Source organism: Lagenorhynchus albirostris, chromosome 1 (genome assembly GCF_949774975.1).
Source record: "Lagenorhynchus albirostris chromosome 1, mLagAlb1.1, whole genome shotgun sequence".
NCBI classification, from domain to species: domain Eukaryota; kingdom Metazoa; phylum Chordata; class Mammalia; order Artiodactyla; family Delphinidae; genus Lagenorhynchus; species Lagenorhynchus albirostris.
In genome coordinates, this window is record NC_083095.1 from 8,631,812 (window position 1) to 8,655,807 (window position 23,996).

A 23,996-nucleotide genomic window follows, 5' to 3' on the forward strand; every position below is an offset into this window, starting at 1 on the left:
CCGCCATCCCATGGGACCCGGCTGGGTCCGTGGCCACGGCACGTGTTTGTTCAAGCCGAGCCTATTTTCAGGAGGTCGTCTTTACCAGCTGCTGCCTGTGTTTACGTAAAGTTGGCCAGAGAGGAGAAAGCTTCCTTTGTTGGTTCCGAGACTTAGCTCTGATATTTGCCTGGCACGTAGTACGTGGTCAAAACCCAGCAGCTATTGATATGATTAGTCATATTTGATCTTATCTGAAAAAGTCAAGAGTGACATTGGGCAAGTGTACTAGAGATGATCGGTTCTGTAATTTCTATGTGATACTTTCTGAGTTCTGCACGTGAGAACACTGGTGCGTGCTACTTCTTCAACAAATTAGCCTTCTTCAAATTAATTCCGATTTCAACAGTGAGGTGAGGATAAAGGCATTTGAAATACATAGATCTTAAAGGATGTCAACCCAATCACATCATAAGATACTGTTTTCAGTCCACAAATAACCCAACCAGTTATTGGCATTGTGAAATTTTGTAAGCGATCCTGGGGAGACCAATTTGATTTTTATAAATTGGAATTTGTAGACTGTAACTGGTCAGAGTCCACACGGAGCTCTGATGACTGCATTCAGCTTCTCCATGTTTCATGCGACCTTGAGGTAAAGAGCTGCCGGAGGTACTCTCCTGTTTCAAACATCCTTCCTCCTCCTCTTCTGGAAAAGCATCTAAAACCCAAAGTAGGCATGGAACACAGCCTCTTAAATGGATTCAGGATTACAACAACAGAAACAACAGAACAGAAAGCTGAAACAGAAAGCTGAAGACTCTGCCAATATTAGTTGTAAAAGGAAAATTTTTTCCCCTGAGATATGAATCTTCTCTTATATTTTACTCTGATAAGAGAGGAAAAAAAGATGGTCATTTACTTACCCAAAGTGAAAGAGGTCGCAACTTCAGCTGGGCTTTCTGATGGTGAGAGTGGCCTCTGGAGAGATCTTCTGTTCTGGGAAGCCCTATGGAAGTGTGGTGGCCTTAAATTACATAACTCCTACTCCAGTGATGTCATCGGCTGGACTGCTGAAAAAGTGGGTCTTTCAGACAGAGGAGACAAGCTGGAATTTTGAAAGAAAAACAACTTTGCACTTTAGGGCTGAAAAGTGATTACTCAACTACCATCTCCATCTTTAATTTCGTAACATCTGGGAAGGTCCCGCAATCCTGCCCAAGAATGATATGGTGACCAACATGCCCTTAAAACACATTTTGGCATCACTGAGTCCCCACAAGCCTGAGTGATGATTCTACCCATTCGCACTGGGGACCTGAACGCTTGGGGCTCTGCAGCAGCTTTTGTGGGAGCTGACTTGAATGTCCACTTTTGAATTTGGGTCACGAAGGGTACATCACCAAGAATCCATCACTGTGGATCCCATTAAACAAACAGTGAGCCACAAAGAGCTTGACTCATGCAATAGGCAGAGCTGAGTAAGGTCAGATGCACTTCTCCATCATCTTCCCTGGCAGTTCTGAAGTCTGTTTTTGATGTAAGCCTGCGGATATCAAGTTGGACCACTCAGGGCCTCGTGTTCAGACAGTCTGACATTTCTGGGTTTTTTGAGAGTCAGACCTCAAGAGCCTTTGACCGGATGCCGCCTACTTTCTATCTTAGCCCCTAAAAATGGAGATGTTCTAATCTCCCTCCCTAAGTGCAGGAGAATGCTTCCACACCAGGGCTTGATTCCAGCTTCTGGAAAGTGACTCCCAAATCTCAGGCCTCTGTCCTCCCTACACCCTAGTCCTGCCTCTTGGATGCTCTGCTTGTACTTCTTGATGTCACCTTGAGCCTGGCGTGTCTGGAGCAGAAAATGTCCCCTTTGTCCTCAGAATCTGGCCTCCTCACCGTGTTTCCCTTTTCTATTACTAACACCTCACTGGAGATAAACTGCACTTTTGAATTTCCTAGCAGTTTTCTCCCATTGCTGGACATCTTAAAATTGTGGAAGCAGGTTGAAAAAAAAAAAAGGACACCCCAAGGATCAGATGTGTATTTTAGGGAGGAAGCTGGAATTTATCTCTGGGGAAGGGCCCTTTGTATCAGGAGAGATCGGGGACTTTTTAGTCATGCAGATGTTAGGTGAGTGCCTGCCATCATTTTGGGGTAGATTTTAACTGGAGAAATGTCTCCAAATCCCAGTCGTCAGTCCTTCCTAATTAGTAATGTAGATCAGAGTCTCACCAGCCAGACCCGCCTTTGCAGAAGGTGGTTGGCTTTTCTCCCTTTGATGTGAGTTTACACAGGATTGTTTCTGAGAAGTATCTACTCTCAGGAGATGTCTGCCGGCTCCAACACAGGTTTACCCACAGGATATCATGACTCCAGCCCTGCCGGGAGGTGGGGTACACAGGCCTGACCTTGGCTTTGCCTCACGTGGAGGACAGACTGTGAGAAGTGGCCTGTGCGTGGCAGGGCCACGTGGCCAGGACTGTCAGTATGTCACATGCCACTAGTGAGGGCTGAGTAAGTGGCACTGTGACAGCCCTGCTGAGGCCTTGGGGAGCCCCACCCTGTGGTGGAATGGAAAGTTCTCTGAAGAAAATGGTTGCTTCCACTGTTGCTTTCCGGGATGGGAAAAGGGAAGTGGGCCTTGGTGCAGGGAGGAGAGGGTCTCCTTCTGCCTCTGGGGCTGTGGGGTGTGGGAGCCTGAATTCTGGGGTCTGAGGGCAGGGTGAGGGAACCCCACGTGTAGGAAGGGACCACAGATCCCTGGAACGTGGAGAAGATAGGAGGAGGCTGAGAGTGACATGGCAAAGGCCTGGTGTGAGCTGTTCTGGGTGGAAGTCCCCTGGGCACTGGGACCCTTGTGGGGAGGTGGGCATAGGTATTCATAAAAGCAATAGATAGAAGTCACAAATATTAGTTGACATGGCTGAAATGAAGACATCTTCATAGATACCCAAGAAAAGTATAGTAACCCATCCCTAAGAGGTAGTAAAAGTAATGTTCATCCACGTTTACTAAATAATTAGGCCCCGTTTTGTGAACCATAGAAATCACAATTCTCCGATCATTATACCAGAAGAAGAATGCCTCCGAGTTCCTGTGAAATCTGTATTCTGATTGAGGATCGTACAGTGGACTGTGAAATGCTTTGTTCACTAAGTATGTGAACTTAATATACGTTAGTTAATAAAACTGATTCTTTTTTATTTTTTTGTGGTGCGCGGGCCTCTCACTGCTGTGGCCTCTCCCGTTGCGGAGCACAGGCTCCGGACGCGCAGGCTCAGCGGCCACGGCTCACGGGCCCAGCCGCTCCGTGGCCTGTGGGATCTTCCCGGACCGGGGCACGAACCCGTGTCCCCTGCATCGGCAGGCGGACTCTCAACCACTGCGCCACCAGGGAAGCCCCCTAAAGCTGTTTTTTAATGTGTTAAAAATTATTTTAACAGATTTAAAATGATTATTTTAACTAATTTAAAATGATTTACAACAGAGACCGTTATAAGGCACAAAGAGGTGGCTGGTGGAAGACCCAGAAACAGAGGACAGCCTGGCCAGCTGGGCGGGACAGACCGACCCTCCCTGAAATTGCCCTCAGTGTTAACGCAGCAGGACCCCAGGCAGGTACGGTTGGGCTCGGACTATGCTCGATGCAGATTCAAGGAAAGGATGCGCCGGAGTTGTAGGAACTTGGGGACGAAGAGGTTATGTCCCCACTCTGGCATTCAGGATCGCTTTCCGGCTCTCCAGCCGCTAAGCCCTGGAGTCACTTGGTCTCTTCTCCTTTCTAGTCACATCCAGCAGCTTCTTCAAGGTCAAAGACTCTGGTATATTTCATCCAGCGCAACTCTACGAATGATATCTATATGCCTAGCCTCTTGCGCGGGGGTGTGGGCGAGGGTCCTACTCAGCCCTTAAAATAGCTGGCATCTCTCTTACAACCTCCACTGCAGTTAAGGAAAGAAAACTACCGCGGGGCCGCGGGGCGACTTCCCACCAGGATGAAAGGCAGCGTTTTCGTTTCCGTCTAGCTAGCGCTCTTCCCCTCTGCCCAAGCCTTCCTTCCCATCTTGGTTTTAGACACTCATGAAGCAAATAAGCCTGCAACAAAGAACCCCAAACCAATCTCCTTGCTTTCTGATTTTTTCCCCTTCAGTTTATCCTTGGGCTAGATGAATATTCCGGAGAGACTTGGATTTTGTTACTTCAACCCCCCTGGAATTCACAGACTCCTTGGCAGTCCTGCTGTATCACCCAGAGCCACCTCTACCTGGTTCTTCCATTCTGGCTGAGAGGGAAGTCCCATGCGCCTAATGCATCTGGACTCACCGACCTGTGAGCGTCCGCTAGAAATCACCCTCCCAATCCTCTCTTTCTGCTTCACGTGCATGCATCATTCAAATCCCATTGTAAGCTCTGCTGCTTTGTAAGCGCAGGTCTGAACGTTTTTCTTCCTGTTCTGCGAACACGTGGGGAGCAGCTCCATGGGGCCAGGGGCGAACTGGGGGCGGGGGGCAGAGAGGATGTCTCAGCATCCGTGCTGGGCCACTCACGCTCGGGTGGATCTAGCAGGTGAGCAAGCAGACACCTGCAGCCCTGTGTGGCAAAGGCCACGGCAGAAGAGCACCGCACAGCTGCAGCACGAAGGGGGCAGGGCGGGGCAGGGCTGGAGTAACAGGTCATGATGCCAGGGAGATAAAAATAAACTCCTCCTGTAGGTTTAACAAAGCGCAAAGACCCAGAAATCGACAGGGAGACAGCTGCCAACTTGAGTGTGTCCTGGGCATTCAGGCGGTGCAGGTGCTGCCCTGGCCTGAGTTCATGGCCGTTTAGAAGCCAAGGGTTCTTGGGGCCAGTCACTCTGCAGAAAAAACTCCGCTGGGACAGGGGTTCCATGGACCACGAAAGTTTAAGAAAGTCCACAGAAAACTCTCCATCCCCGCGTTGGTCTTGCTCTGGGAGATCAGGTTTTCTCAGCTGGGTAGTGGGCTCACTAGAAACCTCCTCTTAGGGAAGCTGGGAGGATCCCATGAGCTAACACAGCCGGGAGCTTGGCACATGCTGGCACTCAGGAAATGCCCCCCAGGGGCAGCACTCAGAAGGGGCCTGCCAGAGGATGGCCAGCTATGTTCCTCGGTGTTCTACCGCCCAAGTCAGACCATGGCATGTCCTGTCTCGGGCCCAGGAGGACACTAAGATTTGACAGTGGCCCTCAAGGCCACAGCGCCCCACCCCCTGATGCATTTCTGGGCATCCCTTTCACTCTCTCCACCTGTTCCCTGGCCTCCTTTTGAACAAGCCGTGTTGTCTCCTACCTCAGGGCCTTTGCACTGGCCATTCTCTCTGCCTGGAGTGCCCTTCCCATAGGGACCTGCACGCTCACTCCCTCAGGTCCTTCTGGTCCCCACACATCCCCCCCCTTATCAGAGAGCCCTCCCCTGAAATAGCCTTTCCTCCGCTTGCCCAGCTTCACTGTTTGTTACAGCCGTTATCATCACCTGGATACGTTCGTCCGTTTATCTTTTACTTCCTGTCTCTCCCAGCAGAATGTGAGCTGCACCGGGCAAAGGGTTTATCTCTTTTGATTAGAGTCATGTTCCCAGCTCCTACAACAGGGCTCACCTGCTTAATAAATATTTGCTGAATGACTTCATAACTCTATTTATTTATATACAAGAATATCAACAGCTTGTCTCTGTATCAACATGCATGTCCCAAACCCCTTGTGGGTGCCAGGTCCTGTGTGGGCACTGGAGGGACAAAGGTGAATGCTGTCCCCTTGAGCAGCTCTTGGTCTGGCTGAGCACAAAGACAGGCAGACATCCAGTGGCTATACTTCGTGGAATGCAAAGTGGCAATGAAGTGCCAAGCTTCTGTCTGAGTGTCAAGACTGAAAGGATTTAATTCTGCTCAAGGCAGAGTTGGGAAAGTTTCATGGTGGAAGGATATTTGAGTGGGGTTTTGAGAGACGAATAGGAGTTTGGAAGTCAGACAAGCTGAGAAAAATATTGTAGATGGAAGGACCCGCATGCATACCATAAACACACATGTGCACAGATGTGTTTGTGGAACACTCACTTGGAACTTGCAGTCAGAAAGCCCAGGTTCTAGCCGTTCCCCTACCCCGCCCCATTTAGTCTTTCTTTATGTGAGATCACATAGCTCCTACCCTGGGGCAGGCCCTGTGCAGGTGTGCCCCCAAAGGCTCTTGGTTTGGTGCAGGAAAGGAATTAAACAGTTTCAGATCTGAGAGAGTGGGTACAGAGGAGGAGGCCGTCCACCTGCAATGCTCCTGGAAGGGAGCTGGGTAACCCACACAACCCTGGGAATGCTCTGACCCTCGGTTTCTTTATCTGAGATCATGCCCTACTTTGAGAGCAGTTCTGAAGGTCATACATATGCATGGAACCTGTCAATATCACTTTATACAGATGTTCACAGGGTAAGATGAATGTTTATATATTGATGTAGTTTTCCCACTTTTATGACTTTTCTCTGTGTAATCTAGGAGAAAGTGCCCATTTTCTAGTCAGCCTAGATGCCTAACTGGCCCACATGTACCACAAAAAATGGGACCATGAAGTAAAATTCCTCTTCCTTTGAAACCAGTAGTTCTCATATGGTGTATTTAATGGAGATGGAATTGATGCTGTGAGCGTTTGTCTTTAACATAGATCATGTTGGCCCCCATGATGGGGGGTGCTTCTTTGAGCTGCAGACTCTGGGTACAGGGGAACTGAATGCGGAAGATAACTTTTACCTTTCCTGTAAGACTCAGGGTCACCCTTGACAGACAAGCAAACAGAGAAAACCACCTGTGATTGTAATTGTGGTGCGTTCTATGAAGAAACAGCTCAGGATGCAGTGTTCCACAAAACAGAGAGGGTGTGAGGGCTTGTACCGAGGGAGGTCAGGGAGGCAGAGGGAAAACTGGGAGCAACAGGAGAAACCAATTGCAGAGCCAGAGGAGCTTAGTGAGGGCAGAGGGGACAGCATGAACAAGGGCCCTGAGGCTGTGACAGCTCCCTCTGCCTGAGGAACTGAAGAAGCGAACACAGAAGGTGGAAGGGCTGGAGCGGAGGTGGACGCTGGGCAGGGCCAGACCAGACGGAGCCTGGGACAGCGGCTGATGGAGTTTGGAGCTTCCCAGGTCCAGTGGCATTGCAGGGTGCAGGAGGTCCAAGGGATCAGGACCTGTGAGAGTAAAAGGAAGGAAGGATCTGGGGCAAAGGGAGAACGGAGCTGCAGCATAGTCTTAAGAGAAGCCTCTGAAGACCTGTGAAAATTCCTGGATGGGATAACCCTTCAAAGCTGTCTGAGTTGGGGCAAGATGGCTGGGCTTCCTACCTGCTCTCAGCCACTGGATGCAGGATGCCCTGGAAGAAGTAGCGCTTAAGGTAAGCACTACCTGCTGGCAGCTTCCCTGGCAGCTGGGGTAGCAGGTCCCTCATTCCCTAAGGAGCGTCCGGATAGCACATCGACCAGAAACAGGAAGCCACCAAAAGGTTCTAAACATCTAGAACGGTCAGCTAGCTCTTGTGTGGCGGATGGGCTGGAAGGGCTCAAGGCTGGAAGGGGAGCCAGAGATGGGGATGGGTCTGAGATGCTGTTTGGAGGTAGGGCCGGGAGTGCCTCGTGGTGCATGGGGCAGAGGGAAGCGTCAAAGATTTTTCTAGGAGTAACGGGGTGGTACCATTTACCGAGATGGGGGAGATGAAGGGAGGAATATGTTTCTTAAAAAGAGAATCAAAAAGGCTGGTTTGGGACTTAAGTTGGAGATGCATGTGAAATACCTAAATGGCTTTCCAGTAGGCATTTGGATCAGAGAAGATTTTTCAGAAGAGAGTTGTTGGCATAGATGTGTATCAGTCAGGGCTCTCCAGAGAAGCAGAACCAATAGGATCTATCTATCATCCATCTGTCTATCTATCTATCATCTATCTGTCATCCATCTGTCTATGTATCTATCTATCATCTATTTATCTATCTATCATCTATCTATCTATATCTATCTATATATCGTCTATCTATCATCTATCTATCTATCAATCATCCATCTGTCTATGTATCTATCTATCATCTATCTATCTATCATCTATCATCTATCTATCTATCTATATATCTATATATCATCTATCTATATATCATCTATCATCTATCTATCTATCTATCATCTATCATCTATATATCATCTATCTATCATCCATCTGTCTATGTATCTATCTATCATCTATCATCTAGCTAGCTAGCTATCTATCATCTATCTGTCTATCTATCTATCATCTATCACCCATCTGTCTGTCTATCACCTATCATCTATCTATCTATCTATCTATCTATCATCTATCTATCACCCATCTATCTATCTATCACCTAACATCTATCTATCTATCTATCACCTATCTATCTATCATCTATCTATCTATCATCTATCTATCTATCATCTATCATATCTATCATCTACCTATCATATCTATCTATCTATCTATCGTCTATCATATCTATCTATCTATCTATCTATCTATGGATTTATTTCAAGGAATTGGCTCACATCATTGTAGGGGTTGACAAGTCCAAAATCTGTAGGTCAGGTCAGCAGGCTGGAAACTCAAGCAGGAGCTGAAGCTCCAGTCTTGGGGCAGAATTTATTCTTTTTCAAGAAACCACAGTTTGGGCTCCTAAGGCCTTCCCACTGCTTAGAGGAGGCCCACCCACATGACCGAGGATGATTTCTTTTACTTAAAGTCCATCGATTGGAGATGTTTACCACATCCACAGAATTCCTTCACAGCAGCACCTAGATTTGTGTTTGATTAAATAACTGGGTGCTGGAGCCCAGGCACGTTGACACACAAGACTAAGCATCACAGATGATATTTGGAGTCATGATCCTGGCTGGGATTAGTTAGGTGGGCCATGTAGAGAGATGAGAAGAGGGCTCAGGATTGAAGACTGAGGAATTCCAACATTTCAACTTCACGTGGAGAAGGAGACACTGGGCAAGCAGAGTAGGAAGGAGTAGGCAGTGAAGACCAGGTTCTGTGCCCATCAAGTCCGGGAGCCCATGGGTTAGACAAAGCCCTGCATTAGACAAAGCAGAGTGACTGGCCTCTTGCCTGCAGGTCTTCCCAGGGCCTTTAATATGCATCTATGCAGCCCCACAAGAAAGATGTAGTAGTTGCATTTCTCAGACTTTTTTTTTTTTTTTGCGGTACGCGGGCTTCTCACTGTTGTGGCCTCTCCCGTTGCGGAGCACAGGCTCCGGACGCGCAGGCTCAGCGGCCATGGCTCATGGGCCCAGCCGCTCCGCGGCATGTGGGATCTTCCCAGACCAGGGCACGAACCCGTGTCCCCTGCATCGGCAGGTGGACTCTCGACCACTGCGCCACCAGGGACGCCCTCTCAGACTCTTTTGAACAATCAGGAGCCAGACTCTTCTGTTGTTGTTTTTGTTTTTGTTTTTTGAGAAACTTTCGGAAACTCTGCAGAAGGAAATAATGGCATCAAAAGAGCTTAAACATTGGAAGGGGAGCCCTGCAGCTCTATAGGAAAACGAGGTCAGGACTGAGTGGAAGAGAAAGAATTTGGGCAACTAATGGAGTGGAGAGGGGTTGCCAAATGAGAGGTTCTCTTCTTCCCGCTGGAGACCGAAGGGGAGGGGTCGGACTAGCCCAGAAGGCCATTCAGCTGTCCAGCTGTCAGCGGTCTCACTGCTTCGTCTTCCTCAAGGGGACTGGTACTTTGTGAAAGAATCTGATTCCAAAGCAAGACCCTGGTCCTTGAGGTCTGATGCGGAAGTCAGTGTGGGCGGGTCTGGCCGAGGAACCACGTCACGGGGGTTTAATCCCAGCTCCATCACGGTTGAGCTGGGTGACCTTGGGCCATTTTTTATACCATCTCCTGGGGCCTCGGTCTCTTCATTATTTTTTTTTCTGGATATTTAAAACCACTTTTAAAAATTGAAGTATAGTGAAATTACAATGTTGTGTTAGTTTCAGGTGTACGGCAAAGTGATTCAGTTATACACATAAATATGTCTATTCTTTTTCAGATTCTGTTCCCTTATTACAAAATACTGAATATAGTCCCTTGTGCTATACAGTAGGTCCTTGTTTTTTTATCTATTTTATATACAGTAGTGTGTATATGTAATCCCAAACTCCTAATTTATCCCTCCCCCAGCCCCCCAAGGAGACCCAGTCTCTTAATCTGTGAAGTGGGCCTCTTCTCCGAGTTTGGGGATCAGGTGAGATGGCGATGGAGCAGGCCCTTGGTCAGCAGCCAGCAGGAGGTTTCATCACTTGGTCGTTGCACAAGGCGGCGGTGGTGTGACACAGCAGGGTTACGTAAGCTGTCCTCTGCCTTGGCCAGGACTGGGGAGGGGAATAGGCAGGCGTACTTGACTGCCCTGAGTGGGCCGTGCGGTGACTCAGCGTGGAGGGGGGCGTCCAGAGGATCCTCAGAGCTCCATCTTGGGCCATTTTTCAGGATTGTTTATAAACAATGTCCCACCAAGGTGGGCTTGGCGGTGAAGCTGTCAGGAAGCTGGGAGCTGGGCCCTGTGGCCTCTTCTGAAACTGGTCTGAGACTCCTGGAATTGGTCTGCCTTAGGGGGAAGGAGAGAAACAGGGCAGCCCCAGCCCTGGGTCAGTAGAGATGGTGTGTCGAGGCCTGTGGTGCACACACTCTGGGGGCCTGGGCAGCCCCCAACATGCTATGTTACCTTGAGAGAGGCCTCAGTATCTTCCCTGTGAAGAAATCTCTAAAATTCTGTAAGATGGTGTATCCCATTCTTTCTTAGGACACCTTCTATCACCAACTAGCATCTCTAAACCCCAGGAGACCTGAAGAAAGTGTCTGGTTCCCTCCTCCATTGCTGGGGGAAGGAGTGTGTGTTGGGACTGTGACGGGCACCTCGTGGGTGAGCACACACTCAGAATTGTTAAAACATCTGTATTCGTCTCCTAGAGCGGCCAGATCAAAGTACCACAGACAGCGTGGCTTAAAGGAACAGAAATTTATTCTCTCACGGTGCCGAGGCCAGAAGTTCAAAAGCAAGGTGTCTGCGGGGCTGGTTCCTCCTGGAGGCTCTGAGGGGGAGTCTGATCTCTGCCTGGCTTTGGGCGGCAATCCAGGGCATCCTTCAGCTTGTAGAAGCGTCACTACAATCTCTGCCTCCATCTCCTTATGGCCTTGTCTCTGTGTCTTTGTGCATCCTCTTCTCTTCTTATCAGGATCCCAGTCACTGGATTTAGGGCCCATCTTTATCCAGTATGACCTCATCTTAATTACTTCTGCAAAGATCCTATTCCCAAATGAGGTCATATTCTGAAGTTCCAAGTGGATGTGAATTGGGGGAGGGAGGGGACACTATTCAACCCATGAGAACACCTTTATCTCACTTAATCTTCACAACGCCTGGATCCTCATTTTATAGGCAACACCCCTGCCACCCAGAAACTCAGAGATGTTAACTGATCTCGTCCAAATTCCCACAGCCAGGAAGCGGTAGGGCTGTGAACCAGGGACCTGACTCCAAGTCCAGGGCAGTCCCTGCCATGTTGGTGCCACCCTTTACAGTTTACAAAGCCCCCTTTCCAGAGTCATTAGCTCTGTGTGACTCAGGTATACTTATTGTATGATCTGCCCATTTCACAGATGAGGAAACTGAGGCCAAAGGCCGGTGTGGGGGAAATGAGGCAAGTGGTTTGTAAAGATCACACGGTGAGTAGGTGGCATGGCAGGGACTCAAGGCCTGGACTCCATGGTTCTTCCCCTCCAGTTCAATATTATATCTCCGTGTGGGTCAGGTGAAAGACGCCAGACACAAAAGACACATATTGTATGATTCCATCTCTATGAAATGGTCAGAATAGGCAGACCTAGAGACAGAGAGAAAATGAGTGGCTACCAGAGGCTATAAGGAGGAAATGACTGCGAATGGGTGTGGAAGGATGAAGGTGTTCTGGAATTAGGGGGCAGTGATGGTTGCACAACCCTGTGAATACACTAAAAGCCACTGGAAGGGGCAAGGCACAGAACTCCTATCTCAATAAAGCCGCTCTAGTAAAGATCTCACTGGAAGGTGTCAGCCCCCCGCCACTGGAGACGGTTCTTCAGGAAGCAAGAATTCAAAAGCCCCAGAAGATGCAAAGTCTGCCTATCGGGGCAGAAACAGCCCAAGACGAGGCCGGATGCTCTTCCTGCCAGAAGGCACCTTGGGAGCTGCTTCTGTGGCAATTTGCATCCCCCTGTTAAGGCACAAACACACAGAAAGCAGGTGGGCTTCTGACCACACTCCTGCAGAACCGCATGGCCTTAGCAGGTTATTTCCCTCTCTGGGCCTAAGTTCCCACATTCCGAACTGGCAATGATACAGGCACCTCCCTACATGAGTGGTCGTGAGGGTCAATTCCAAAAAGAGCTCAGCAATGGATAAACAACAAGGTGCTATTGTATAGCACAGGGAACTATAGTCAATATCCTATAATTAACCATAAAGGAAAAGAAAATAAATAAAGTAGAGCTCAGCAGAGTGAGAGATATTTTCATGGAGCCCCTTTGACCTCAGCCAAAAAAACCCCACGAACAAACCATTAAACTTTCAGCCACGGCTATTGCCGAATTGTGTCCTCCTTGCTCAACCCTGACGCCAACATTCTCAGGGGCTTTGCTCAGAGGTCAGGGCTGTGTGGGGCTCTGCAGCGGGCCCAGGGGTTGAGTAACGAGGAGGTATGGCGTGTGCTGTGCGGGTTACAGGTGCAGACTGCACCTTTGAATCATCAGTGGCTGCCTCATCGGCGGGAGCCTGCATCACCAGCACTAGTTCCCGTTGGGGCACCTGGTGGGCAGTTGGCACTCCTGCGCTGGGCCCTCACCTGCTCTGGCCAGGACAGACTCAGGATCTGGGCCCAGCGCTTGGTTCTGAGGCCACCATAGGCCCCTCTGGGCTTCTCCCCATCTCACCAGCTCTCTGGGGCCAAGGAGGGTCGGGAGTTGAGGGCCGCTCATGCTGCCTGGCTGGGGTGGGAGGGAGATAGGAGGGAGCTGAGAGGGAGGCCTTCCCAGCCTGTTTACACCTGCTGAGAGCCCCGCTCAGACTCATCCAGATTGCAGACTTCCCTGAGTCATGCCCCATCCGTGAACGAAGTCCCTCGGATGAGTTAGCTCCCTTGCGCACTTGTGGGCAAGTTTCTTCAAGCTCAAGGCCTTGGTGGGGTGCAGGCTGGATGGGAAGTGTGGGCACTGGACAGAGAACTGAATATCTACCAGGCACCTGGGTCCAATGCGGCTGGAGGGTAGAGAATGAGCCAGGAACTGGAGAGAGGGAAAGAGACGAGGCAGGGGCCAGCTCGTGAAGGGTCTTGCGAGCCACCTTATGGAAGTGGAGCTTTATCCCAAGAATGGTGGGACACTACTGAAAGGCTTCCTGTTAGAGAGGGCCATCATCACCCTCACCATCATCTTCATTACAGCCATCACCTTCACCACCACCATCATAACCATCACAGCCATCATCATTACCATCATCATCACCATCACCAACATCATCACCATCATCATCACTGTCATCAACACCATCATCATCACCATCATCATCACCAACATCATCACCATCATCACCATCACCATCACCATCATCAACATCATCACCATCACCAACAACATCACCATCATCATCACCATCATCATCATCACCATCATCATCACCATCACCATCACCATCATCATCACCATCACCAACAACATCACCATCATCATCACCATCATCATCATCACCATCATCATCACCATCACCATCACCATCATCATCACCATCACCAACAACATCACCATCATCATCACCATCATCATCATCACCATCATCATCACCATCACCATCACCATCATCATCACCATCACCAACAACATCACCATCATCATCACCATCATCACCATCATCATCACCATCATCATCACCATCAACACCATCATCATCACCATCATCAACACCATCACCATCATCATCACCATCATCATCACCATCACCAACATCATCACCATCATGGCAGCTCATGCATGTTGACTGCCAACTCTGTACCAAGCTAAACACTTTCATACACTAATTCTGCTAACAGTTCTATGATGTGGATGCCATTACTATCCTCATTTTACAGATGAGGAAATGTAGACTCAGAAAGGATAACTGAGATGCCCAAGACCACACAGCAAATGAGTCTGAGCCAGAAGCAGAACTGGAATCCAGGTCTGCCTGATCCCAAAGCCTTTGCTCTTAAACACTGTTCTTTACATGTTCTTTACATGTATAGCTTCCCTATCATTGTCTTTGCCTTCTTAAAAGACGTCATTGGCTGCAGAGTGGAGAATATGAATTGGGAGATGGTGGTAGTTAATATTAGAGATGGGGAGACCAATAAGAGATGATGGTTAGACATAGAAAGAAGCAGATAGATCCAGGAAACACTTAGGTGGAATGTAAAAGAGGTGCTGATTCACTAGGTGTAAGGAATAACAGAGAGGGTTATTTCTCTTTACCGTGAGCCCCAGGTTTCTAGCATGGATTGATGGGTGTGGAGACAGAGCAGTGTCATTTCTGTAAACACAGAAAGCAAGTTTTTTTAAATGAATGAGTGAATGAATGCATGAATAATGAAGGAACCACAAAATGGAGTGGGTAATGAGTTCCCCATCACTGGTAGTATGCAAGCAGTAGTTAGACAACTGTTTGATTTAGACCTTGTCAAATGGAAGGCACCTAATAGATATATATCACATGCACGGATGATTGAATTACAGTCATCCTTATGATTCTAGGGCCTCATGGGACCTCATGCACACCTGATGGGTACTTGGTAATGAGTCACCAATGTAGGAATATGGGATGGGAGAAAATATTCAAACGCTGTTGAAATTTCTTAGATTGTACTTGAGTATATTTTAGAGTGTACCTTTTAATACATGTAAATAAGTGTATGTATTGGGTACGTATAATCAAAATTTTTTTACTTATATGGATATGCAATTACAGTAGCTTGGACACCACTGATTTATAGGACAGAAGCCCTAAATTAGGTTGAGTAGAAATAAATGGAACCCCCAGGCCAAAGACTTCTAACCGCCACGGCAGTGTCTGTGACAAGACTCAGGTTTTCGGGAGTTGTAACAAATGAAAGAACTACGCAAAAATGCCTCATCCCTTTATTACGCTGGAAGAAACACATGTTTACGCCGTTCATCCATTTCTCCTTGTTTGTGAAATGCTCCCTCTTTACAATGTAGTAGCTCTTTGGACCTTTCACAGGACAGATGTTCTTTATCATGGTACCAACACAGCCCACGGGGCAGCTCCCTTCCAACAGACCGATTGCTCCTTAGCCCACGGGTCGACCCTAAATGACCATTAGGGACCCAGGGCTGTGATGCGGCTCTGCTCATAGGAGACCTTGAGACCATACACACCCACTGATGAATGAGTGGTACACATTCCAAAGCCCAGCCTCCTTGTGTGTTACCCCACTCACAATATGCACATGGTTTAACTTCATTCTAATACTAAATGGTTCCTACTTCGTTCTAATGCGAAATGGTTCCTATTTCTTATTTCTTCTGTTTTCTTTCTCCAGCTAGAAGTGTGTATGTTTATTTGGGCAGAGGGGTATGCGTAGCAGAAAACAAAGGCTGGGATGGGGAAGAAATCTTCTGTGACTCTTTTTCTTTTAAAATCCAGAGCTGGATTGGGCAGTATTTATGGGCTCTTTGCCATCTAAATCCTCCTGGTCCCACAGGTTCTCTGCTCTCCAGAGACGGCCCGCTAACAAATCACCCATTTACTGATCGAGTGAGTGCTTCCAGGGCGCTGCCTGCATCACGCGTCCCGAACTCCATTGCTACTGAGCGTGCCTCGCTGCCTTGACTCTGAGGGCTTGATGTTGGCGCCTGGGTGGTGCGTTCTCCGTTATCTCCACGTGGGCCGGCCACAGAAGGCAGATTATAAAACGTGTAGAAAAAGAAGAAACGAATTCCGCCTGGAGGACCTCGGGCTTGGGGCTAAGGCTGTGTCTTAAGTCTCTGGCCAAGGATGCTGGTCCAGCTTCATCCTGCCTGACACCTGGTACCGGCTTTCCGCCCCGTCCATCACTGCCCACCCCGCCCTTCGGCACAACGACCCGCCCCTGCCCCGCCCACAGGAGGCAGAGCCGCGGACCCCTCTGCAGTTGCTTCTGATCTACGGGTTGGGGAGGGCGTTCTGCCACCTCCACTGAAGATGCTTGTGCGTGCGCGCGCGCGCGCGTGTGTGTGTGTGTGTGTGTGTGTGTGTGTGTGCACGTTGATGGGAAGGACAGGTGGTGGAAGGGAGCTAACATATTGAGCACCTAGGATGTGTCAGACACTGATGGGTGCTTTACACCCCACCATTAGCTACTGATTCTCCTCTACGGACCTTTTGCTGAACCTGTGTCTTTCTCCTTATAATAAATTTATTCCTGTTCTGTGGGCGTAATAATGCCTCACATTTACATAGCACCTTTCATTTGTCAAAGTACTTTTATGCCTGTTAGCTCCTTTAATCCCCCAACAGCCTCGTGTTACAGAGGAGGAAACCGAGACAGGGACTCAGCCACGTGCAACCAGTTATAGGCTGAGCTGGGGCGGGCTCTCCTCACCCCTCTGCTCTGCCCCGCCCACAGTGCCTTGCTTGACCGCGGCTGCAGGTGCTGACTTATCCCCACGAGTCTGCAAGTTCCTTCAAGACCGAGACTGTACTTTCTTTTTCTTCTCTTACCCACAGTGCTCAAGGCTGCGTATACAGCAAGTGCTGGATAAGTGCTTATTGGGTTCTTCTTTGGCACAGACCACTTGTCCTTCCATGAGGGGAATGAAAGAATCCTGGTCTCCGGATTCACACCATGGATCTCTCAGAGTTTAACCTTCATTTACCTGAGAAATCATCCTCCAAAGTCCTAGCTGAGTGGATTAAAGAAACCCAAGGCAGAACTTCAGCTGAGCCCTGTGTGGGCACTCAGCAGCTGCACCAAAGCTGGGTGGCATTTCTGGAGTTCTGAGCTGTCGTGCTGGGGCAAGGTGGGACACCACATGGGAGGGAAGCTCGGTCACTCCTGTCCCTACCCCCAGGCTCCCTCCACTCCTGGGAAGCAGCAGACTGGTCTAGGGGTGGCAGCAAATAAGAACAATAATACTCTTGTGTTTCTGGAGCCCTTGGCTGTGTACCAGATCACTCCAACCTCACAGCCTTGTTATCTGCAACTGGAGCCGGGAAGGAATTTACTGGAGACACCGGCTCACTGTCCAAGGTCACACTTGGGATTCCTTCCATTCCTCCTGGGTCACATCCTGAGAATCACTGTCCAATAATCGTCACCCGCGTTAGTAGCCCTGGTGACATCTGCTCACTGGCTGCTTCCCACCCACTACGACAGTTTGTGAATCTGGCGTTCCACTGAGATGGAGGTCCGCAGCGTGCCCATGGAGGTCTCCGTCTGGCTGGGCTCTGCCCCGCAGCACCCCTGCCGGCACAGCCGCCCGTACACCTCACGCGACTTCTTGCGGAAGCTCTTGCCCACGATCACGTACACCAGCGGGTTGAGGCAGCTGTTGCTATAGGCCACGTAGGACGCGATCTGCGTGAAGACGTCGACCACGTGCTCGTCCCAGCAGCTGGAGAGGATGCCGAGGCGCTGCAGCGTGTCCAGGAATGTGCTGAGCTGGAAGGGCAGCCAGCAGACGACGAACAGTAGCAGCACGGCCAGGACCAGCACAGTGGCTTTCCTCTCCGTCTGGATCTCCTTGAACTTCTGCATCTCGTTGTTGCGCAGCACGCGTATGATGTGCACGGTGCAGAAGGTGATGACGCTCAGGGGCAGCAGGAAGCCCACGGAGTTCAGGAGGCTGTTGGTGAAGACCTCCCAGCTGCGGGACGGGTAGATGATGATGCAGGCGGTGACGTTGTGGCCCTCAGCCCCGTACTCCCGCATGGTCCGGAAGACCAGCATGGGCAAGCTCAGGAAGAGTGAGCAGCCCCAGATCACCAGGCTGTAGAGTCTGGCCCAGCGCACCCCGCGCATCCGGCCCATGGACATGGTCTTCACCAGGGCCAGGTAGCGGTCAATGCTCACCAGCATGAGGAAGCAGATGCTGCTGTAGAGATTCATGTAGAGCACGGTGTTCACCACGCGGCAGAGGACTTCCCCAAAGAGCCAGTCGAAGTTGTTGGCGATGGTGATGGCCCAGAAGGGCAGCCCGCAGGCCAAGAGCAGGTCGGCCGCGGCCAGATTGCCCAGGTAGACCTCCGCCACCGTGCAGCTGCTCCTGTGCAGGCAGAAGACGCTGAGGACGAAGGCGTTCTCGAGAGCTGCCAGTATGAAGAGGACCCAGAGGAAGGGGGGCTGGATGGTGTTCAGCGAGCTCCACCAGTCGGAGTGGACGCAGCTGCTGCTCTGGGGAGGGGTCCCGTTGAGAGCAGGTTCAAGGGCTTGCAAGGTGACGTTGAACATTTTGGCGCTGCAAGAAAGTGGAAAAGAGGCAGTTACACCTCAAGGTCACAAGAGGAAGGAGAAACAACTGGTGCAGAGGGAGAGGGGGATGCTTCCCGAAGGCAAAGTCAGGGGTGAAACCCAGACCCTTTCTGTGCGGTGTTCAGAGGCGGTTCAGGCACACCTGTGTCCCCAGGGGCTTAGAAAGGCGCCTCTGCTCCTTGGACTTAAACTGAGAGCTCTTGTTCTTCGCCTCCAGGCTCCACTGGGATGTGTACTTGACCAGCATCCGTCACCCAGACTAACAAGTGTGAGCGTTAGACCCTGGACCTCCTCAAAGCTTCCATGATGGGAGGATACACAGCATATTCCTTCCTTATCACAGGCCCCCACCCCCACAAGGGCGCTGGTCTCTTTCAGCCTCTTGTGGCCTGGCCATGGGTGAGCAATTTATTAGAAGAGAAAAGTGATATCATGTCAGACAGGGAGATTCCAACCTGGCTCGGAGACCACAGTCCATCTGCCCACTCCCTGTCTCCTTCTGGCAGAGGGCAGCATCATGCTTCCATACCTTCCATCAGCGTAGCATTGATGATGAGCAGAGGTTGCTTGATGAAAAGGGAGGGGAAGGGGCTTTGGAGCCAGACAGTCCTCTGGGTTCAGTCCTGGCTCATTCATTAGCTGTGTGACCTTGCGTAAGTTAATTAACCTCTCTGAACCTTAATGTTCTACCTTGTAAAATGGGAATAACAAAATCTTCTCAGGGTTGTGGTGGGGACCTGAGACAAGGTGCAGAAAGCCCCAAGCACTGTACTTGATTCAATAAACATGAATAATTACCTGTTTTTTGTGAACTTATTAAAATAACCAATGTCAAACTCCAGCACCACTGTTGGCAGATTCTTGCTCTTATATTGGTGATTCCATCATTAACCCACTGGCTCCTCTTTCACTCTGAGACTCAGACCAGCAGTGAGACTCAGCCCAGGGGGCAGTTCACTTTCTGGGATTTCCTCTCCGACTTCAGCAAAGAGGCATGGGGTTTCGATAGACGTTGGTTCCAACCCTAGCTGTGCTGTCTTGGGTAAATTGCTTGACCTTTCTGAGCTTCCACCTTATTGTCGTAGAGTCTTGCTCTCTCCCTGGCTTGCCTTGCATGGCTCTTACAAGGTTTAAATCAAAGAGTAGGTATGAAGACACACTGAAAAACTAAAAGCACAACGCAAAGGGCAGGACTAATTGGGCACTTTCCTAGTGCTCCGTGGGGTGGATGAAGGAAGGTGGAGGTGGAGGGGCTCTTCCTGGGCAATTGATTGCTGGGTAGGCTCGCGGGGGAGGAGCTGAGCAATAATAGATCATGGGAAAGAATCTGCTGATCGTCTCTGGGATTTCCCAGAAAACGTCCTGGAGCAGCTGGCTGGCTTTGAGGGGCCAGACTGGAGACTGTGATGAACTCATTCATTGATGCAATTTATCTTTAAATGCTTCTTGGGCATCTCCTCTGTGCTGAGCTCCACCTTGGCTCTAGGGACCCAGAGGGGAACACCACACTTCTCCTGCCCTGCCCGAGCTCCCAACACCTGCCACCCAGTGTGCGCGATGAGCGCCGAGGGGTGGGAGGAGGGGCAAGGGACACAGATGTGGGGGGAGGAGGTTGGAGGTAACTCTGGAGCTGGGTCTCAGAGGATGAAGAGCACGTCAGCAGGGGCCAAGAAGGAAGGAGGGCAGATCAGGCAGAAGCAGCAGCTTGAGCAGAGGCACAGAAGTGGGGAAGCTGCTGGTGTTCTGGCAGGTGGACTAGATGTTGGATGGGGAGGTGGGAAGTGGCAAGTGATGGGGTTGAATAAGGGGATAAGGACAGTCTTCAATGGGTGCTGAGAAAGTGAGGCTTTGTCCCTATTGGAAATACGCTCTAGAAAGGCCCTCCTAGTGGAGGGTGGTTTTAATATGTCCACAAATTCTTCGATACTCCTCCTTTCAAAGGGTGGAGTCTAATTCCTCTTCCAGGGAATGTGGCCAGACTTAGTGACTTGCTTCCCACCCGTGGTGGCAGTGACAGTGTGTGACATCCAAGACTAAGGCATAAGAGGCTTCGCAGCTCCCTCCTTGGCCTCTTGGGTTGCTTACTCAGGGGGAGGCTAGCCGCCATGTTGTGAGGACACTCAAGCGGCCACATGGAGAGGCTCCATGGAGAGGAACCGACTTGCCACCTTGGTCGTGGAGCCTCCGGCCCCAGTGAAGCCTTCGGTTAGATTCTGTTCCCTCGGCCTGTGAGTCTCCCAGCTGAGGCCCCAGACGTCACAGAACAGAGGCAAGCCATCCCCACTGGACCCTAAATTTCTGACCCATGGAAACGGGCAGGCTTCTCTGCAGAGCCTCTGAAAGTAAGACCTCCCCTACGTGGTCCCCTTGGTCCAGGCTTTGGCCCGATTTCTGCAGGCACAAAAAACTTGTTTCCTTAGTGCCCCAGACCTGGGGCACTGCTGTCTCTCATGGTCCAGCTCTCTAGACACTCAAGTGTCACACCACATGCTGCTTGTTAATTTCCCCCACAAGGTAGCCCCTAGCCAATGGGATGGCACCTGGCCCATACCTGCTCTGAGAAGCCACAGGCTCGTTAGAAGGTGGCCTGGGGAGTGCTTGACTGGGAGCTATAGGGCTCGTGTTCTATGGCCCCAGCTGAGATGGCCATCTGGTCATGTCCATAGCAGGTCACACCTGACACAGGACCTAGAGGCCCAGCTGGGCCCAGCTCCCCCTTTGTCTTCCTAACACTGCCTCCCCCCCTCAGGACTGACTCTCCCTTTCCTCTGCTTCCACTCGGGATCAATTCCCCCCACATTCTCTCTTTAGAGTGTTCAGACCTTCCCCAGAGGTCAGCCTTGTGTTGAGACGTCCCGTCTCCATTGGAGACATGCCACATCTCTGTCTGATTTCTTGTGTTGACTTCAGAATTTCAATCTTTCTTTTCACGTTCACCTGGGGCCATTCACACGTGACCACCTGTGTAATGTGTGCTTCTCCTCCTGCACACCCCTCCCTCAAACAGAGCAATCCACGCCCTCCGCCCCCGACAGGGCTTTGGGGATTGGAACGCCAGCCTCCCCAGCCCTTGAGAACTTTTGTCTTTGGGTTTCACATTGCCTGGTGCTTCACGTGTTGTCCCGGAGAGGAAGGGCGTGCCCTCCCAGGTGTTCTCCGGCTTGTCCCCTCCCCTCTGCCCCATAAATAGGAAATCGAGGAATCCCTTTGACTCAGCTGAAAGACGCAGTGGTGGGCACGGCGTCCTCATGAACAGATTGGATCATCGATCTCTTCCAGGCAGAGAACACTTGGACTCACAGGGGGACGTGAGTAACGGCCTGCCCAGGCTGACTGGAGGAGAAAGGACAGTTAGGTGGTGGGACCGGGGACCATAAAACACACGCATTCTCCACTAGGGGAGAGAAATGGAGGCCTTCACTTAACAAATATTTATTAAGCGTCCATCACACACTGGGTGCCAGGACGTAATGAGAACAGGCACAGCGTCTGTCCTCCGGGGGCTTATGGTCTCATGGAGAAGCCAGACATGACCCAGTCACTAAGTTACCGAAAACTGACATAAATCCTATGAAATAAAATGCAAGGTCCCGTGACAGCATGGAAGGTGGGGTTCTAATCCAGCTACGGGCAGGGGCTGAGTGGATATTTATCATGAGACCCGAGGGTGAGCAGGAGTAAGCTGGGTGAAAGGATGGTGGTGGAGGATGTCTGGACAGAAGGAGCAGCAGGTGCAAAGGCCCTGGGCCAGGAAGACGCTGGGTGCGGATGTGTGTTAGGCCCTGGTGGCTGGATTGTGGGGGAGCCAGGGGCAGTTGCTGCCTGTTTTTCTCGGCACAGGATGATGGAGACTGTAGAGGATCGATTCCAGAGGTGTTTAGGGAGGAACACTGACATGGCTGGAGCAAAATTGGACATGGAGAGGTTGGAAATGACGGTAAGGAAGGGATCAAGGATGCTGCCACCCCCGTCCCGGTGCTGCTGTCTCCTATGAAGGGGATGAATGGGAAGGGCTAACTTGGAGAGACAGGATCATGTGTTTAGACTTGAACCTGTAAGGTTTGAAGTGCTTAGAGACTTGCACGTGGGTCTAGAGCTCAGGGGAGGGGGCTGGGCTGGAGGACAGGCTCGCCTTGATGCAATGGAGATGAATTAGACACAGGATCTCCAGGGCCTTCGAGCCTAATAGACAAATACAGAGGAGTGTTTCCAATCCACAGCTCTGGTCAGTGCTGCAACGTGCTCTCAAGTTCTGAGCCGGGTCCTCACCTGAGCCCCGGGGAAAAGTGACGGCCTTTCTGCCCCGTGGGGCTTGCACTGATGCAACCTCCCTCTCCCCCTTCAAGTTCAACTGCACTCTCTTCCAGGGAGGTAGGCATTGGCTGTACGCTTGCCTTGCAGAGGAAGAAACGAGGTGCAGAGAGGTGGCGTGACTTATCCAAGTGCCGCTGCTGGTAAGAGGTGGAGGTGGGACTTCAACCCTTCTGGTGCCAGACCTGGAGCTCGGACCAGTAACCCACGTGACCTCTGGCTGTCTGGGAAGGGTGTGAAAAGCTGGGTGCATGCATGCGTGTGTGCATGTGTTTAGCCACGGATCTGCCCTGCCCTAGGTTTCAGCAGCTTCTCCGCTAGAGGAGTCTGTGCAGACCATGCGCACCCGGCTTCCAGAAGCCCAGCTCTCCCAATGCAGTTGTGGGAGGTGGAGATCAGTTAGCAGACAATTCTGGAAATTTGAACACATTAGGAAAAATAAAATAAAAAATAAAAGACTGGGTTGGTAAGCAGGAAATAAAGCCAAAGATCTTCAGTTAACGCCCAGAAAAGGTTTCCCCAAACCCCCAAGCTGAGCTGAGGTCAGGATTTAGAACTTGCAACGGACGCAATGCACAGCAAGTCCTTTTGATTTTTCGAGGAGGGGGGTTAGGGGAAGGGAAGAAAGACCTAGTAGAATGCTTTTCTGAGGGGCCCAGCTGGGCCCATGGAAAGAAAATTCAACTAGGGGTCAGAGGTCATGTATTCAGATCATTCATTCCTCAACAGCAATTATTCAGTGTTTTTCTGGTGCTGGAGATTAGGTGGGGAAGAGTGAAGCCGAGCTTCCCCTGCCCCCATGGGGCTCTCTGTCCAGCCGAGGGACCTCAGCCTGCCTGCTGAGGTCACCATTTCCACCAAGACAGTGACAGCCGCATAGCTAACCCAGGGTCTCCCAACTCGGTCACCCTGGGGGGTGGCAGCCCTCCCTCACTGCCCTCTGTTACGCGTCTGCACGGCCAGGTGTCCCCAGATCTGGCAGGATCAGCCCAACTGGACCCTAATTGTTTGCTGATGACTGTCAGCATTGCTCTCCCGTTCAAAACAAAGCTGAGGGCTTTTCTCTTTCAGATGTGCAGAGAGCAGGCAGTTTGAGGACCAGGGAGAAGGTAGGAGTCCGAGGCGACTCTAGATTCTCTGCATCTGCTCCACGTGTGGGAGCATCCTTCACCCCCTGCT

At 50.6% G+C, this 23,996-nt stretch overlaps 2 protein-coding genes across 4 annotated transcripts in view; both read right to left on the reverse strand.

The window, feature by feature from the left end:
• The window catches only part of BDKRB1 (bradykinin receptor B1), a 55,048-nt gene that overhangs the window by 7,346 nt on the left and 23,706 nt on the right, over positions 1-23,996 (reverse strand). Inside the window, exon 2 of the mRNA XM_060164632.1 lies at positions 906-1,049. The gene's annotated coding sequence lies outside the window, so the exon portion shown is untranslated. The remainder of the gene's footprint in view (positions 1-905; positions 1,050-23,996) is intronic.
• The window catches only part of BDKRB2 (bradykinin receptor B2), a 31,079-nt gene continuing 23,795 nt past the window's right edge, over positions 16,713-23,996 (reverse strand). For 2 of the 3 annotated variants that reach the window (XM_060164329.1, XM_060164421.1), the window contains one exon: positions 16,713-18,492. In XM_060164329.1, coding sequence (XP_060020312.1) covers positions 17,403-18,485 — 1,083 coding nt within the window. In that variant the 5' untranslated portion in view covers positions 18,486-18,492 and the 3' untranslated portion in view covers positions 16,713-17,402. Of the gene's footprint in view, positions 18,493-19,304; positions 21,840-23,996 lie in introns of all 3 variants that reach the window. The other variant, XM_060164508.1, reaches the window with a different exon arrangement.